An 18,723-nucleotide genomic window follows, 5' to 3' on the forward strand; every position below is an offset into this window, starting at 1 on the left:
TATGACTTCTGCTATGGTCACCGCTGGAAAGAAGAGAGCGCTCAGCTCTACCTCAGACAACTCTGTAGATGGGGTCTTACCCCCATTGCAGAAGCTGCCACCATTTTTGAGCTTGTCCAGAGATGGAGGCTTCAGTGGGGAGGAATTTGGGGTTTTGAAGAATGACAGAATCGTTGTGGTTGGAAGGGACCTCTGGAGATCATCTAATCCAACCCACCTGCTAAAGCAGGTTCACCTAGAGCTGAAGAAGTTCATTCTCAGGCTGGGACTCCTGGGAGCCCCCTGGTTTGGGACTATATTTACCACATCTCCATTTCTCACTATGTATTTTTCCATTCCACCCCCTGAACTTCAGGTAAACTCCAACTAGAATGAGCTGGTTTATTTTTTGCTATAGGGCTGTTTTCACCCTGCACTTGGCTTATTTCTGGCACCACTATTTCTGTGTTCTAATAGATCTTTTCGATCAGCAGAGGGAGTGCAAGAGCAAGGAAAAAAATGCACACACTGAATATAAGGGAGGTTTGATCTGAGCTGCTCTATAAGCCTCAGAGATGAGCTAGCTTTGCAGAGAAGTGACCCTCCCGGCCACCTTCTGAGTGACTCTTTCTGCATTTTCACTTACAAAAGGGACATCAGAGTTTCTGAGCAATCTTTCTTTCATCTGGTGGATGCGAGAAAATCTCCTGATTGCCTTGCAGCAGTACTAGCATCACCCAAAAAAAAAAAAATAAAAGCAAATTAAAAAACTCTCCAAACTCAGAATCAAGGTTAAAGATTTTCATACAGGTTATTTAGAAATTGAAAACATTATGACAAAAAAGTAAAAACATGTGAAAATCTCCAGTCAGCTATTGTTTCACCATTTAAGAGAGAACAAAAGGGATGAAGGGCCTTGTGCTAGCCAGCAACGTGACTTGATGACCGTTCATTTGGCAATGACACATGTTGTCTCTGTTTTCAAAAAAACCCAGGGTCCTCACATTTAGCAAGTTGCACAAGGTTGAATTTAAGTGCCACAGAGGCCAAGGAGATTTAACAACACAGCTGAGCACTTTGCTGAATCAGTGCCTCAGTCTGTAAATATTTGTTTACTTAGTCCAATAGTGTAGGGAACACAAATCTTATGGATCCAATGAATGGCTAGTGCACCAGTCAAGGCACTTGACCCTTTCTTTTGTTTAACCAAAAAAACTTGACTTCAAACAATTATTCAACTGTCTGTTCTTTGTTAATCTTTTCCCAGTAATTACTAGCCCAATAAGCAAGCATGTCATATGGCTACCTATAAATATGAGGCATTATTACCCATTCAATTTGCAATGGAAAAAGCAGAGAAAAACCCCACAAGCATTTGTATTATGTAATTAAGATAAAGGCCAAAACCTCAAAGGTCTTTACTCACATCTATCTCACTCACCATGTGGTGGGACCATTTTTTCAATGTCCAGGCACCCATGAAAACCCAGCTGGATCTGTGATGCTGGGGCTGGATAAACCGCACTTGTTATTCCCACTCTGAGGGTTGGATCTGTTTTACCGTTCTCACATTTCATGACAGCACAAGATGATGGAAGTTCGGTGTATGGATGATGGATTATTTGGTGTATTCAATCGACCTGCAATTTCTGCTATCATTTTTCTTTTTAAAGAAACTCATGAAAGAGAGCTTCCAACTTTGCCGATGTACTCGCCATTCACTTGGCCCACTTGGGTGGTGGTCAAGTTGTCCTTGTCCAAGTGTTGTAGGGTCTGCTCAGGGACAGTCCACTCCAACTGCAGCTGCAAACACCTGCTCCCAGGTGCTCTCAGTGTTTTTAATTCCATTTATCCTTTTATTTTCCCCACTGTTTCCTGGCAGGGAGGTCCGTGGGGAGGAAAGAAAGGGAAATGAGTCTGCCTTGTCATGAATTACATCCATTCTGCCTCCTTCTCTTAACTCAGCCTCTTCCAGTTCAGGGAGCTTTGCCTTAGACGATGCCCTGGCTGTCTTGCATGGGGAAGCCCGGTGGTCCACAGTCCCTTCTGTGCAGGTTGTGATGGTGCCTGCACAGCTCCTGGAGAGGGCATTGATGCACCATGCACAGTTCGGTTGAGCTAACTACAGCTAGACCTGCAGTTTTCCCATCCCAGCCCTACGTCCCAGCCATCCCCACTGTTCCATGTGCTGTTCCACCACAGCCAAATGAAAATTGTGCCCCCCAAAAAAACCGACTCAGGCTGCTCCAAAAGAGGAGAACTGATTTGCCAGCAGATCAGTGGCTGAGTTGAGGTTACACCTCAAACCTCCAGGCTTCACCGACTCTGCATCCATACCCTCACCTGCCCACTCCTCCTCCAACTAAAAGTGACTTTTGCCTCCTCAGGTTGCTGAAAGGATCTGAGATGCCTCCACAAACCTTCAGCCCTGAATGAGATGTCCCTACTGTAACTTGGCCTCACTTTGAAACCATGTCCTGTGGCTCCTCCTTTCCTCCCCTCTCCAGCATGCATCCCACCCCAGCCTGAGCCCATACTCAAGGCTTGCATCTTCCTACATTCACTTCTTTTTATTTCCCCCCCAAGGAAGCCTGGTGCAATGGGAAATGCATCATAAACCAAAGCATGGCTGTACAACACTGTGAAGAAAACTCCACAGTTAGGTGCATGCTTTCCTCATGGCGGGCAGAGCTGAGAAACGGTCCTGAGTCCATTTTTTTCTTGGAGGAGGTTGAATTCACATCTTGTACATCCCAGCCAACAGCAGGGCTGGGCTCAGAGCAGTTCGTGTAGGTCTGCAGAGCAGACACTGGTCTCCATCACCCCCGGGGCTGGCAGTCCCCAAAACCATGCCAGTCCCAGCAATGGTTTATGGTCTCCCAAAAGCTCTGATCACAGAGCAGGACTGAAAGCCACCAGGGAAAGCTTTCCAAACCCAGCAGGGATGCTCTTGGCACACTAAGCTTCTTTTATACCACACTCCAGCATTTTTTCCCTTGTTTTCCTAAAGAAACAAGATTTATGTGAATCATCCCAGGCAGTTTCAACCCAAATGACACTGAGCTGAAGAGCCCTCGAGGAGATTTTTTTCTCCTTCCAGATTTGCGGGGGAAAAGCAGCCACTGCCCCCGAGGAGCCTGGCACCAAGGGGGCCCTCCCTGTGCTTGGAAGAACCTCACTGAAACCGCAGGCTAAAAAATGGGGTGAGCTGTGCCCCTCCATCCACAAGAGCCCCTCCACCCTGACACCCACCTCTGCCTGGCCACTGCAGCAGCCTCAGGTGTGAAAGGTAATGTTGGAAGCTTGTCCTACACCAGATGATCTCCCAGCTGGAAACACACTGAGGTGGCTTTTCACGAGAGCAGGATCCTGCCCTGGCTGGGGAGAGTGGAGGCTGGTGGGGAGGCACGGTTGTGTGCTGAGCAGGAGACATTGGGGTGGGTTGGGAGCGGGGCAGGTGACAACGTGGGGCTGTGGCTTTGGGGTGAGGTGCCACTCAGCCAATGCATCAATCTGTTGGCATGGACCATCCCCTCCTGTCGTGGAGGACAGGGCTCGTAGAAACCCCATACAACCCCATGTTGCCATTGCCCTGCTCCCAGCTTTTGTCCCCTACCTCTTGGGGGTGTTTGGTGTAGGGTTCCAGGCCAGCTTGGCACTGTCCGTCCATGCTGGATGTAGCTGAGCCTCTCTGTGGTCTCACAGAGGAGACCTCATGGCATCTCCTTCCACCACCAGTGGGACAAGGAGGCTGGGATGGCCTCTGCTTCCCAATAGACGGGCACAAGGCAAATGCCCCATTCGGTTAGTCCATCAGGTGGGGCTGCACACACAAGTACTGAGTTCATTCTCCACCTCGGGGGGATGGTTTATTGCCACAGGAGACGATAGGACCAGGCAAGCCCAGCTGTATGTGATGGGAGGAAGAGAACTGAAAGGGCAGGATGCTTGGATTCATCCCGACACGTTGTCGTCTCCCCCCTGGATTTATCACCCACTGCTAATTAGAGGCAGCCGGCTCTGTCTAATGTGGACAAGCCCTGGCTGGGTGCTCGCAGGCAGGGAGGGCATGGCTTACCACATCCAGGAGAAGGGCTCTCAGACGCTTGAGCTCAGCTCGTGTCCTCAGGAGCTCGGGGTGGGGTGGTGGGGGAATGTGAAGGGCAGCAAAAGCGAGGCGGGCTCTGCTGGGGCAAGTGCAGCCCAGAGTTAAGCTTTTCTTCTGGCAGCTGGCACCAGACATTTGCAGCGGGGTTATTCTTTCTTTTTCTTCTTTTTCCTTCGCAAAGTGGCCCAAATGGTCCCGGAGGGGAGATTATTTAAACCTGACATGTTCCCTTCGGTCCTTCCAATGTGGTCAACCCCGAAAGGCTGCAGATGTTCTTCCACCTTTGCTCGCTGTCCCACTTGTCAGGAAATACAGAACCCACCCTCCACCGATCTATCCTCCCCAGGACCACCCCTGCTGGATGCAGGCAGAGTAAACCACCCACCCCACCCCGAGGAGACCCCCATTGTCTTCCTCTCTCCTGGGGAGACCCGATGACACAGCTGGGGCTGTGACCGTGTGAGCTTTGGCAGGGCGGGGAGGAATCTCGGATGAGATGCAAGGAGTGGGATGCACCCGTGGCGTGGTTTGGTTTGGCAGCCTTTTACAGACAATAAAAGGTCAGGCTGCGGAGAAGCTTGGTTTTTTGGTTTTGTGTTGGTGTTTTGTTTTTTTTTTTTTTTAATTTCTCTGGCTTTTGTTCAAGGCTGCGTCCTTAAGGATGGGGATTCTCTACCCCGGTGGCAGGCTGAGAGCATGGGTGGGCGGCTGGCTGCTTGTGTTGGTCATTTTTTTAGCATGCAAAGGATTTCGCTCAAGCACAGGCTGCAACAGAAGGCTGGGGTGGGTGTGAGCTCAGGGTGAGACGGTGGAACTGGGCATTGGGTCTGGCTTGACCCCTGGTCCAAAATATGAAGCATCTTCTCTTTTGCACCGAGGTTTTGGGGGCAACCAGGGAACCTGGTGGAGCAGGAATTTGTGGAAGAAGACGCATATTGTGGAGGAAGCTGCACATGGGGAATAAAATGAGGGCAGGTACTTGCCAAACAGCCCAAAGCAGAGCCCGAGATGAAACAACAGGAAGGTCCTTCTGGAAATGGTTAAGTGGGGTTCTCCACTGTAGTCTCAGTGGGTCAGCTGTTTCACCCCTTGATTTTGGGTAGGATTTGAGGTTTTAGAAATGGTGCTGTTGCTCCCTAGACTTCTCAGGGCAGAGACAGTTTCCTACAGCTGTGTATCACATCCAGCCTGATCCCTGCCATCCTGAGCATCAGAGACCACCACACACAGAGGGGGCTTTGCAGATCACCCTGGCTCCACATCTTCAACAGCTCAGAAGGGTGAGTTAAGCTCTCACCAGGGGTATCCTACCAGGCTCCACACAACCACGTAACTCTTCGTGGACACTTTACAAGGCCACAGCGAGACACCCTATAAGCTTAGATGATGCCATTATACCTATCTTCTAACTGAGCTTTCCTAAAATCTTCAGGTTGCAATAAGGAAACCAGTTCTTGGATGAAGAGCAGCTGTTTCAAGCTCAACTCAAGCAAGACTAGAGCTTGGCTCCTTGGAAGACGCAAAGGCTTTGGTGCATGGGCCAATATCTTCTCCCTGTCTCCAGTACCCGTACTAAGGTGGTGCTGAGCCTCAGGAGCCTGCTGAGCAGCTCAACTGCCTTTATGGGCCAGACATATCCAGGAATGATGTCAGGCTCATAACAGGTTGATTATTAATAATAAATGTCTGATCTAGAATTTGATTCATGAAAACAGAAAGAATAGAAACATAATAAATGCCAGTCAATGTGGTTTTATGGAAAAGGGGTCTTGTATAAATTCGATTTCATTCTTTTAGACCGTAAGGTTGATTCATAAACATAACTGTATATGCAAGATCCTTGTAAAATACTGGATTTGCACAGTGTGGCATTCCACCACACATCAGTAGAGCACGTGTTAAATGACCTAAGCATTGGCTAACTGACAGATCTGAAAAAGCAGTGATCAGTGGCGAATCACCACCAAGTGGATCCATTTCTTTGGAGGAAAATCCCAGGCCCAAAGCCATGCAGCCTTCTCCACCAGTGAGCTGGAAATAGAGGCAAAATTACTCCCGAGGAAGACGAGAGGGAAGAAAAATTAGTGGAATGAAGTGGACAAGGACAGACAGCCATAGGGACAGCCCTGGTCAGCCCCTCTTGGTAAGCAGCTGTTTCCAAGGCCAGGCTGGATGGGGCCCTGAGCAACTTGATCTGGTTGAAGATGTCCCCTGCTCATTGCAGGGGGGTGCACTTGATGAGCTTTCAAGGTTCCTTCCAACCCAAATTATTCTATGATTCTATGAAATTTGCTTCCCAGGTGTGTCACTTGGCTACAGCTGGGGTAGTTACAGACAGGTGTCTCTGCACTACAAGCTGTGTTGTCTCCCTTAGCCTAGCAGATCTGCAACACAGGAAGAGCCCCAAGATATTTGGCCCTGGTATTTGGCAGCACCAGGTGAATTTTCATGATAGCCCTTTACCACAGCCCTTGTTTTGAGTGCTGAGCATCCACCCATTGAAAACAAATGCCTTGAACTGGGCACCCTGAAACCTGCCCATCCTTCTCTGTCACCCACGGCTGCCTGAGCGCTGCAAAACAAGCCGGTGCTGTTTGCCTTGAAGCTCAGAGCTCATTTAAATGCATTGCTTCCCTCTGTCTCCACCTGATATCCAGACGAGATGCCCTGGTGCAGGTGAGTCAGCCCCTGGCTGAAGTCAGCAGCGCTGTCATCCTCGCAGTTATCTCTGCGAGGCAGAGGCAGCTCTTGCGTCTGTCGTGCTTCTCCCAGCGCTGAGCCATCAGGTCTCTAATCATCTCCCGCCCCCAGTCCTCGGACCCAGCCCCGTCTTGGCCATGACACATCCCTGGAGGCTGCCCCGTTGCTGTGGAAGGGCCACGCAGCTCCGTGAGCCCCAAGGGAGATGTCGCAACAGAAACCAGCACCTGCAGCCGGGGAAGAGCATTTTGCACAGCCACTGCTTTTGCAGGGAACTCCCTGGCTGCATGCAGCACATGTAGCTCTCCGTTGGGATGCAGGACAGACTGTCAATTGAGCTTTATTCCTTTTTCAAATTTTTTTTTTTTTTTAATTAAGGATGCGCTGTTGAAGCTCCAGGTGTCTGTTTGGCAGCCGCGATTTCTCCTTGGCTGCTGACGCCAACAGCGGGTGACTCAGCCCTTTCCAGGCTCTGTGCAAGCCTCTTCCTCTCCTGCCACTCAAACGTTTGCTCTCTCTGACAGTTAAAACCAATTCTGCCCCGAGGTCCTGCCTGGTGAGCTGCTCAGGCAGAGCAGCACAGCTCCCTGCTGCCGTCAGGGCACGGAGCAGTGATTTGCAGAACCCCCTTTCTGAGCCATGTGGGCGGTTGTGTAAGTCTGGGCAGAGACTTTCTCCTTCCCCTCCTTGCCCTGTTCACAGGGAAAGCTCCCAGGGCAAAACGCACCCTTGGCGATCCACATTGCTGTACCTGTGCCAAGCAGTGCCTAATTCCCCACTTGACTTTTCAGCTACAATTGCTGTGAACAGCTTAATTTTCTTCCCAAGCTCTGCCCTACATTTTCATACCTACGAGCATGGGAGTTCCCAGATACCGCAAGGCAAGCACGGCAGCACCTCCCAGCCTCCTGTGCCTCATGCCCAGACCCACAGGGTCCCCCAGATCCTGGGAAGAGGTGAGACCTTCACCCCTGCAGCCTCCCATCACTGTACAGGCTCTACCTGATGGTGCATAGAATGATAGAATGGTTTGGGTTGGAAGGGACCTTCAAAGCTCATCTAGTCCAACCACCCCTGCCATAAGCAGGGACATCTTCACCCAGATCAGGTTGCTCAGAGCCCTGTCCAGCCTGGCCTTGAGTGTCTTCAGGGATGGAGCATCTACCATGGGTATCTCCCTGGGCATAGAGGGAAGCTGGTAGACCCCTTTTGACTACACAATGTCCTCAGCTGGAGATGTTGCAAAAGGGTTGATTCCAAGCAGGATGACAGGAGCAGTGATGAGAGCCACGCTGTGCCCAAGAAGAGCCAGTGTTGGCTCTGACAGCCAGCAGGAGTCCAAAACAAGCAAGGAGACATTTCATCATGGCTCAGCATGTAGCAAACAGGGAGAATGGCGGCCCTCACAGAACATTTTTTATCCAGTCTCATAAGCCTGGACCATGCCTGGTCTAGACTTCACTAAACACTCTGCAACCTTTGCCTCCATAGCTCTGCATAGAGCTGACTTTCTGAGGTGATTTAGTAGCACTGACATCATGTTAACATCTGAGCCATGGGTCATCTCCCAAGGCTTTGGGTGTCTCCAACGTGGATGTCTCTATGTAAGCTGGGCATCTGAGGACTCTTTGCGTTGGTGGAGCTCTGAAAGAATTGTCCATGCCAGCATGAGATCGATCCCTCCTGAATCTCCAGTATTGACCCTTGCCTTGATCTCTGTCGACTGGAAAGTCAGCCAGGGATGAGACCACACTATGGACACCCACCTTGAGCCGAGTGGATCTCACTAATTTTGGTGTTGGCAAGACTGAAGGCACTGAAATACGTGGCTGTGATGGGGCTGTAGGTACCTACATCCTCTGCTGAGAAGGGGGCTAAGGCACTGCAAACCTTATTATGTAATTATCCACAGAAACATTATTGTGGCCTTTCAGTACTTAAAAGAGGCTGGTAAGAAAGATGGCGACAGACTTTTTAGAAGGGTCTGTAGCGACAGAACAAGGGGTGATGGTTTTAAACTAAAGGAGAGGAGATTCAGGCTAGGTGCAAGGAAGAAATTTTTTACACTAAGGGTGGTAAAACACTGTCCCAGGTTGGCCAGAGAGGTGGTGGATGAACCATCCCTGGAGACATCCCAGGCCAGGCTGGACGGGGCTCTGAGCAACCTGAGCTGGTGCAGATGTCCCTGCCCATGGCAGGGGGGGCACTGGGTGAGATTTGAAGGTCCCTTCCAACCCAAACTATTCTGTGATTCTAAGATCCTAGGACCTGTGAGTGACCAATTCAGACCTTTCCAGACAACCCCAATCAGATCGGCTTTCATACTGCTCCTCTTGGGCAGGGCAGGAACCTGTGCATGGAGTGTTAACAGCCTCACACAGAGACTTGGGGCCTGGTCTGCAACGGGGTGCACGTTTTTAGGTGATGGAGGGTGAGGAGGAATGCAGGCAGGTAGGAGACAGCATGTACGGGCAGGAGTGCGGGCAGATGTTTCTTCAGCACACGCGACCGTGTTCAGAAGTCCCCCTGGCCCTCCTGGTTGGGAGGCGAGGCAGTAATTAGGCTGATTGAAGGCCCAGTTGCTTGTTGCACAACCCTGCAGGCAGTGACCCTTGCAGACGTGTGGTTCAAAGCCTTCCAGGAGACAAAGATCTGCCTTGCAGAGCGCTCAAGAAGTGCTGGGACAATCCAAGGACGGCTCTGGCTGTGCCACCCCACTGTGATCTGACCTGAAGCCATCTCCTCTTCCAAGCCAGCATCTCGACAAAAAGCCTTCCTGAGCCTACAGCAGCACAAGGGGAGTTTCCTCTCCCTGTCTCCACCCAGCCCCTTGTAATTACTCGGGAGCTCACACAATTAGTGTCAGCTTTCCTTGCTAACCAGCCCATTCATGCAGGCTCCTGCTCCTCAGCCTCCGTGGAGCCTCTGGTCTTTGCCTTCCTGCCTTGGTCATGGGGGCCAGAGTTAAAAACCCAATCGGTTTCATGAACAAAGCCTGTTTTCGTGCCCTATGGGTGGTCTTTGCCAGTGGTGAAGCACTGTGCAGATCTTCAATTGGTGAGGTGTGTGTAATGTCTCCTCTGGGTGGACTCTTGGGTGTCTAACCAAAGTTGAGCCATGCTCTGCTGGACATACCACTCAAGTCTTTATCTTCTGTTTTCATTGGTCTTGTAGGAAACTTTGTAGGTGTCTTTGGGAGCTCTCATGCCCTGTGGAATTAAATCAGTCCTTGAATTTAAATTATTGGGATAGAGAGATGGACAAATGGGCCTTACAGGATCTGTTACAAATTTTTTCATCATCAAGACTAATACTGAACCATTACTCTGGCAGTGGAAGCATAAGGAAACTTGACCACAGTCTTGAATTTGAAGCTGAAATGTCAATGCCCACCTTGCAGCATCCTTGCAGCAGCTTCCCATGCAGCAACCCGCTGGCCTGTGCCCCCCTGCCCTAACCCGGAGCTGAGCTGGTTGAATGTTTTCCCATGGAAGAGCTTTGCTATAGACAACACTCACTGGAAGAGGGTCACAAGCTCCCCCAAGGTCTGCTGGCTCTGTTGAGTTGTGGTGGTTCCCAAGGGCCCACCTCTTCAGCAGCCTGGCTGGTACCTTATAGTGCCTGGTTCCTCCAGGAGTCTCAGCTACAGGCTAGGACTGAGGGGTCTGAAGTTGGAACTAGGTGGTGAGAGTGGGTAATTAACCCATCTCACGTCTTTCAGATCAGACTTATTTTCCTAGCAGGCCCTTCCTGCAGAAAATATTGAGTCCAGGTCATTTCAGCCTTCACCCTCCTCCAGGCAAAAGAAATATTTTCCCGTAGATAACATACGCCACTTCCTGCAGAAATACTGTGATATCTGCCATGTTTCCGAGTGTCCCATGTACAGCCTAGCTCAGTTGTCTCCACTGTTTTAACTTGCTCAGTTGGTCCTGAGCCTAGAGAAGAGCTGGGCTGGACCACAGCTGACCACAAGGCATTAGTGGGGTTTGGGATAAAAAATACATTACAGAAGCCATCCATCCTGACTTTGGATGGAACAAAACATCTGTCCTGTTCTTAGAGTCCTTCAAGGGCTTGAACACCATGTCCTTCCTCTAAAAGGCCACTTTGCCAGCAGAAAGTGTATCCTAATATTGAAGCTGGCTCCTCCTTGCTGGTATGCTGACCAGTTCACACGGTCTACCTTCCTGGGTGGACTGAGGTCAACATGTCTTGTGTTGCTCAACTGGGAGATGCTACCCCAAGACCTCCATCACTGAGCAGCTGCTCTCCACCCAGTAGATTTAGCTATTAAACTGGTCTATAATAGGAGAAGCAGCAAGGGAGGAAGAACCAGCCATCAGATCCTCAGCTGCAAGATCTTCCTAACCCAGGTGACCCTGGCAGGTGTGTTCATGGTGGTGGATGATGAATATTTAGGAGCTGATTCCTCACACTGCTGCTTCATGCCAGAGCCCAGACGTGCTGGTCACAGTCAATCCAGGTATTTGGTGTTTGTGGAGCAAGGGCTGCCCACTGTACAGGTGCTGTGATTTATTAGCCATGGGCCCTTGGGGACCCAATTGGGGCCCTCAGTTGAGCAAGTTGTCCAACAGCACCCTTCAGCCTTGCTATGGGGTCAGCTCTTTCCACGTGGGATAAAAGGCGTCTCTGAGCCTTACAACACCTTTTATCGAACTGCATCAGTTGAGACATGCTAGACACAGGATCAGGGTGTGTGTGGGCTCTGCTTGCACCAACGATTTCATGATGAAGTGGGTACTTAAAAACCATGACGCACTTTGGTAAGTGAGCAATGCAATTAGCTCGCTCAGCCAAGGAAAGTTTGCTGCTGCAGAACAGCTCTGGGGTCTCTTTGCTGCCAGACACTCCTCTGGAGATGACCTTGCTTGGACTGTTGTTGGTTGGACTTTCTCTGGCAACGTGCTGGCTCCTGACCCTGCTGTAATTATGATGACTATGCTGGGGGGATGCTAGAAGTGAGGGGTGCCCAGCCTGGCAATCTCTACTGAAGATCTGCACAATGTTTTGCTAAGGAAGGGCTGGAGATGGATCGTAAAGTGACTACGCTGGATGGGGCAAAGAGCAGCCCCTGGGGAAAAGGGCTTTATGTGAATGCCTGGAGCCCTGGGTGCACCCCTAGCACCTGCCTTGGCACTGGGCAAATCAATTGTCTCTGCCTTGGGCTCTAGTTTATCTAACTTGGCTGTAGCCCATCATCATAGACTGGATATCAGGAAAAATTTATTCACGGAAAGAGTTGTCAGGCATTGGAACAGGCTGCCCAGGGCAGTGGTGGAGTCACCATCCCTGGAGGGGTTTAAAAGATGCATAGATGAGGTTCTTAGGGACATGGTTTAGTGCCAGTGTTGGGTTAATAGTTGGACTCAATGATCTTGAGGGTCTCTTCCAGCAAAAACGATTCTGTGGTTCTATCTAAATGCAGTAGGTCCAGCCCTTTCCCAGCCACTTCTGTTGTCTGTCCTGGGAGTTCCCAAGAAAGAGGAATGCAATGAGAGGAGGAAAACAGAATCATACAATCACAGAATGGTTGGGGTTGGAAGGGACCTCTGGAGATCATCCAGTCCAACCCACCTGCTAAAGCAGGTTCACCTGAGCAGATCACACAGGAATGTGTCCAGGTGGGTTTGAATGTCTCCAGAGAAGGAGACTCCACAACCTCTCTGGGCAGCCTGTTCCAGGGCTCTGGCACCTCAAAGGAAAGAAGTTTCTCCTCATATTCAGATGGAACCTCCTGTGCTTCAGTCTGTGCCCATTGTCCCTCATCTTACCATTGGGCACCACTGAAAGGAGTCTGGTCCATCCTCTTGACACACGCCCTTGAGATATTTATAAACACTGATGAGATCCCCTCTCAGCTTCTCTTCTCCAGGCTGAACAGCCCCAGCTCTCTCAGTCTCTCCTCATAAGAAAGATGCTCCAGACCCCTCAGCATCTTTGTAGCCACTGGACTCCCTCCAGTAATTCCTTGTCCTTCTTAAACTGGGGAGCCCAGAACTGGACACAGAACTCCCAAGGAACGGGTGGGGAATGTGGCCAGGACACATTTGGGATGGGACGAGAGTGGGCTGAGGTCTCCAGCCAAGGGGAGGCAGCAGGACCCTGACCACCCCCCCCATGCACCCTCCACCGTCCCTTGGCCAGAATTTGGCTCTGCCATTGTCTCCTTCATCTCATTAACTCCCCCATTAGCAGCACCGAAGCACACAGGGATGTACAAAACAGTGAACGCTTTTTATTTGGCTGCTGGAGTGAAACTGCCGTAATTTCATAAAACTCAAAAAAAAAAAAGTGATTACTCAAAGGCATACATTTTTTTTTCCTTTTTACACAAGATGTAAGTAAACAGACAAGTTTCTTTTTTAAAAAGGTTATAAAGTGTCAAGATCCTATACCTCATCTGCATATTCAAAGTGATGCCATCTGATACAAAAAGCATTGGGTATAATAACTTAGCTATGGCTCAGAACAACAACAAAAAAAAGTCATCTGGGCTTAATCTACATACTACAATGAGTTAAAAAGGAAAATATGCAATGCTTTGTTGCACAGAAAGAAACAGCAGGGAAGTCAAGAGTTCATTGGGAGATTGTCGTCTAAAGGGAAGCCCAGCACAGCAAAACAACCCAAAACAACCCGCCTCCCCGGGAAATGTCTGCTAGAGTCTGAGAGAGGGACCGCAGCCAGCCAGCCCGTGACCCCCCTCGAGCAGAGAAACCAGCTACGTTTTGATTCCACCAGACAGAATTCCATCCAAATCCACCCACCGAACTGCACTGACCCAGCCCGCGGGAAGCAAATGAGATATAAGATCCTGGAAACCACATGGAAGTCACGAATCTCCCTGTGTGCTTTCCCACTGGGACTAATAAAAAAACTAACAAAACCAATGAAACAAAAAGAAAAAAAAAAAGAAGCAAGCAACTTGTTCTATTGTAGATAGAGCAAGACTCTCAGCATCCTCGGGAAATCTGTTACTCATAATCTTCCTCATCTGCAGCTCTCAGCCCAAGCACCAGTGTCAGCCTTATTGCAAGACTCATCACGTGAATTTAAAAATGCAAAGGCTTTAAATACGCATCACCAGACCTTCAATAAAAAGCTGGCCATTTGTAATAGCGGCATTGCCTTCCTTCCCGCCGCTGTCCCCACCATGTGCTCCATCTGACTGGCAAACATGGAGAACAGAAGGGACACAAAAGCCTCCTAAGGGTGGGAGGACACAACTACGAGTTCCTGCTCAGATTTATTCCCCGACACGAGGTTCAGCCATGACCGACTCCTGGGCAAAGCCTACAGGCTCTTGGTTGGATGGTTAGGGCATCTCTGCTTTGCCATCTTTTGGGTCTCCAAAGCTCTTGCTACCAGTTTGGAGCACTGTCCCTGCAAACTGTGGAGAGATGGTTTCCATAGAGGGGGTGAGGGAGACGGATAGGGGTGAGAAGGTATAAAACCCAGTTTGTACCTTTGCTTCTGCAGAAAAGGGCAGGATAGTGTGGTTGGTTTGTAGCCAAAGCCATGGGGGTGTCTGTTCCCTATGACATCTGCCAAGACCCAATGGAGACAACTGGAGCATTAAGAGTCAGCAAATACATCCGATTTTTAAGGCTCGCCTTTCAACATCTTGGCATCCAAGGTGAAATGAGGATTAGTGTACAAGGAGAGACCCCAAAACCAGCCCAAACCATGAGCCCTTGGCTGCTTAGGCCTTGCTCCGGTGCTATGTGCCTACTGGGTTCCAACCTTCCCTCCTCCCCAACTGTCCCAAGGTTTTTGTGAAGGAACTGGGCTCTTTTTTGAAATTTCCAGCCCCAAACCCAGTTGGATGACCCCAGCCCATTATGTTTCCATAACCTTCTCTAGGCTGAAACATCAAGGAGCTGGTACCTCAGACACAGGAGTCCAAGTGTATATCAAAAAAATCCCAAATATTCGGCAGTCCAACCCAGATAAACTTTGGAGTGGGTTCAAACCCTCAATGCAAGGACAGGAGCTCCTGGGCTGCCGAGCTGTCCTGTCCATGGAGCAGCACATGGGAGATGACAGCAAATTCCAGAGAGTAGGGAGACATAGATGAAAAAAAGAAAAAAGAAAAAAATGAGGACAAGCAGCATGATTTTGCCTTTTTTTTTTTTTTTGCAGTGACTCACAAAACTGAAGAGTATCAAGATGCCGCTCTGCCAGCCCGAGGCGCTCAGGATTTGGCCACGTGGATTGTACCAGGTCAAGGAGTTCTCTTACACTAGAAGTTCTATTTTTAAGGTGGTTGGGTTGATGCTACATAAAGTGAAGGAGCACTGCAAACTCCTCGTGTTCCCCCCAAACAAGCCCACCCAGCTGAGATTTGAGTGTACTCTCAGCAGAGCGCAGCAATGAGCACTTCCATGAGCACCTTCCACCATCAAACCCTACATGGAGGAGGTGACGAGTTCCTGTGGCCAAAGGAGGCTTGAATCCAAGCCCTAATGTCCCCATCCTGACCCCAACTCCAAAACATCGTGGCTGAAGCCCTGGACCCCTTGCCCTGGGCCATCTGCCATGGGATGCTCCCACGAGCATGGGCGAGGAAAACCTCTTGCCAGGGCAGAAACATCTCCAGGCCTACAAAGCAACAATTCCCACCACTTTATCCTATACTCTTCGCAAGTCGTGGCACAGCCTGTTGTGACCGGAGAGCACATGGGATGAGGTCTCCTGGCTAAGTGGGATTGGAGTTGTCCCCGTCGCAATGCTGAGCCACCTCCTATCGCCCCTGGGGATGAAGCAGCACCTGTTTTAGCAGCAGGAGGACACAACGGGACAGGACGGGGATGGTGAACCCACCCAAGAGAACTGCTGCAATACAGGATCAGGCCTTTTTATCAACCCAGTTTCTCACCGTTCCCAACCAACGCAGAACCTTCAACCACCACCACCTCCCCATGAAACATAGGAACCAACAGCCTGGAATCTCAAGGAATCGAAGGCTGTGCCATCATGTGGGGGCTTGGACAGGCACAAGGTATGCAGTATGACAGCTCCAGGGCCATGCGTGGAGGGTCTCCACTTTGCTTGGAACCACAGCCCATTCCATGGGATGGCCATCCCTGCTGTGCAGTGGGGCTGGCTCCCATCAGGAGGGGAGGAATGGTGCTGGAAACGGCTCCGAGCTCCTCCTCTGCCTGTGTGCGGTGGCATGAAGCCATCCCCTACCCTTCTGCAGGTACTGAAGGTGTCTAACCAGCCTTCCTCACCACTTATCCTAAGAGATGAACCCTCTGAAGCAAATGTCTCTGGACACTATGTTTCAGAAGGCACACAAACCTTTGGAGATACCCAGCACAGGGCTCTGAAGGCATCTCAAGTGGGGTAGCCTAAGACCATGAGATGCTGGATGACTATCTCTCCTTGCGACACCATCTGTGATCCTCTGCAGCTGAGGAGGTGAGCAGCAGCGAGCCCAAAGGATACCTGGAGCATCCCTTGGGCCACACGTTTGCCCTGGTGACAATGGATGGCAACCAGCTATGACCCAGTGCTGGGGATCGGTCTGGGGTCCATGGGTCACCTACCCGGCTCCACTGGGCAGCAATGGGAGAAAGAAAGGTCAGAGGACGTGCGGAAGACAAACAGGTTTGGGTTTTAAGTTTTTTTTTTTTCTTTAATTAGCAAAGTTCTTCTTATCCTCATCAAAAGAAAAAACACCCCCACACCCCCTATGTGCCCACTGCTCCAGCTGCTGCAAGCGTTCAAAGGCAGAAAGTTGAGAGATGTTTAATGTCCTGGCTCAGGGGGCAGCTCTGAGTCCACCCCACCAGGGCACGCGCTGGGGGGGTTTTGGGGTGCCAGGTGCCACGTTACAGATTTGGGAAAGGCAGGTGCAAAATTTGGTGACGTGCTCTTGCCATGAGCATCCAAAATCCCCCAGGAAAGCTGCAGCCCAGCCCCTTGGCCAGCAAAAGCAGCGGTGGAGGACATGGACATGCCCTGAGATGCACATTGCATTCCCAGGGCGTTGCAGCCAGAACTGGGGTTTGTGCCATGGCTTGGTGACGGGGACATGACAGGAGAGAACCCACCAGCCTGTGCATTGAATTTGGAAGCTATAAATAAAGAGAACCCCACACTTTGGGGGACCCAGTGCTGCCCCTGCACCTTGGCAAAGCTGGGTGCCTCAAAGCCCCACCATGGTCCCCAAATTTCCCAGCGCCTCTGCCTTTGCTGCAGGGAGCCCACAACGAGCCCCACCTGTAGCAGCCCAGCTGGCATCAAGGCAACGGGGAGATGGGGAAGCGGGGAGGAGCCAGGAGAAAGGGAATGGTGCTGGGGAGGGAATTAGCTCAGCCCTTCCCGTGGCCACAGGGCCAGCACCAAGCTACAAGCCTCCTTCACCTCTCCCTACAATCACCATCCTCCCCCTGGAGGCCACTGTGCCATCCCCACCTCTGTTCCCATTGCTGCAGCCCTTATTTATAGGGAAGAGGTGGGAAAGGGTTTTTCTGGGGGTGCTCCAGCCCTCCTGCTCCCCATCCCTCCTCAGCTGGCACAGCCCTGCCTGCATCACCCCAAACCAAGCACCATCTCTCTCAGTGCAACAAGACGGGAAAGGGAGGAAGAAGGCATTGAAGAACCATCACGTGAGCTCATTGCCTGCTAACACCTCGTGGATGTAGCTGGAGAGAGCAGCGTTTTTTTGGGGGGTCCGGTAAGACCGTGCTGTGGGTGCTGGAACACCCTGGTGGTGCTCCATGTCCCCCCACCCCAGCCCTGTCAGTGGGGTGACGTGTGGGGTGCACGGGGCTGGGCAAGGAGGTGGAGGGGGTGGGATGCGCGCGAGTGCCCGGGGTGTCTGTGTGCACGGATTTTGGCAAGAGGTCATTGAGGTTACATGATGCAGCATTTGTTCTTGTGGTTATGAGGGTCCTTAAATCGGAGTCTCTGCTTTGGTCGGTATTTTTCCAAGTACGTCAGCTGCTTGCTGTTGATGGCTCCTCTGCGCTTTCTGTGGGAACAGAGAAGGGCCAGTACAGTCAGTGGTGTGGCAGAAAACATCCCCACCCCAAACCTACCCTTGTTGGGGTGCTGAACACCCCTGCCTAGAGCAAGAAGGGATTTTGGATGCTGCAGCTGTGTGCATCCTCCAGGGATGGAGAGAAGCACCAACCCCAGCAACTTTTCTTGCTTATCCACCCCACAAGTCTTACAACATGGAGAGAAAGGGAAGAAACACATGGGGAGGTTGCCCAAAGCGGGGTGCCTGCCAAAACCTCCCCAAGGATGCTCCCAGATGCCTCCCCAGCATCCCACAGCCCTGATGCAAAGGCACAGGGTGCTTGGTGCTGGCCTCCCCTTTTCAGTGCTAAAAGGAGAGAAAAGCAACCCTGGTGCCCCAAAACACAGCCAGAGGCACACCGGATCCCTCCGTTCCAGATCCCCCAACACCGATACACCGCTCGACTTACTGTCGGATGAACTGGATGGCGTCTTCGTACTTCATCCCGCTCTCGATCAAGGCCAGCGCGACGAGGACAGGAGCACTGAAAGGCAACGGCAGCGGCGGTCACTCCCCAGCCATGTGGCCCAGGGGCTGACACTCCATCGTGGGACGGGGGGTCCCAAGGAGCAGCTGATTGTGGGGGGAGAAACCCCCAGGATGGGACTGGAAGCTGTTTGTTAAGCAGAATGTCCTGAGTTGGAAGGGACCCACAAGGATCATCGAGTCCAACTCCTGGATCATCGAGTCCAACTCCTGAGCTGTTTGCTGCTCTTCTAATGAGCATGAGGACTTTGGAGGCAAATCTATGGCAAAAGTGGATGTAAATCCACGTGCAAAACCTGACCTGCAGCGGGGGGAGCAGTCAAATGCAGCAGCTCTCAAAAAGCATTGGCTCCCAGTTGTAGCAGGAGGCATTTTGCAGTATTTCTACAATGAG

The 18,723-nt window shown here is 51.0% G+C and overlaps 1 protein-coding gene across 1 annotated transcript in view; it reads right to left on the minus strand.

Moving 5' to 3' along the window:
• Positions 1 to 13,082: 13,082 nt before the first annotated feature.
• PTP4A3 (protein tyrosine phosphatase 4A3) overlaps positions 13,083 to 18,723 on the minus strand; it is a 50,522-nt gene continuing 44,881 nt past the window's right edge. The window contains exons 5-6 of the mRNA XM_065629401.1: positions 18,253 to 18,327; positions 13,083 to 17,792 (exon numbers count right to left, since the gene is read on the minus strand). Of these exons, the coding sequence (XP_065485473.1) occupies positions 17,675 to 17,792; positions 18,253 to 18,327 (193 nt within the window). The 3' untranslated portion in view covers positions 13,083 to 17,674. The remainder of the gene's footprint in view (positions 17,793 to 18,252; positions 18,328 to 18,723) is intronic.

Source organism: Caloenas nicobarica, chromosome 2 (assembly GCF_036013445.1).
Source record: "Caloenas nicobarica isolate bCalNic1 chromosome 2, bCalNic1.hap1, whole genome shotgun sequence".
In the NCBI taxonomy this organism is placed as follows: Eukaryota; Metazoa; Chordata; class Aves; order Columbiformes; family Columbidae; genus Caloenas; species Caloenas nicobarica.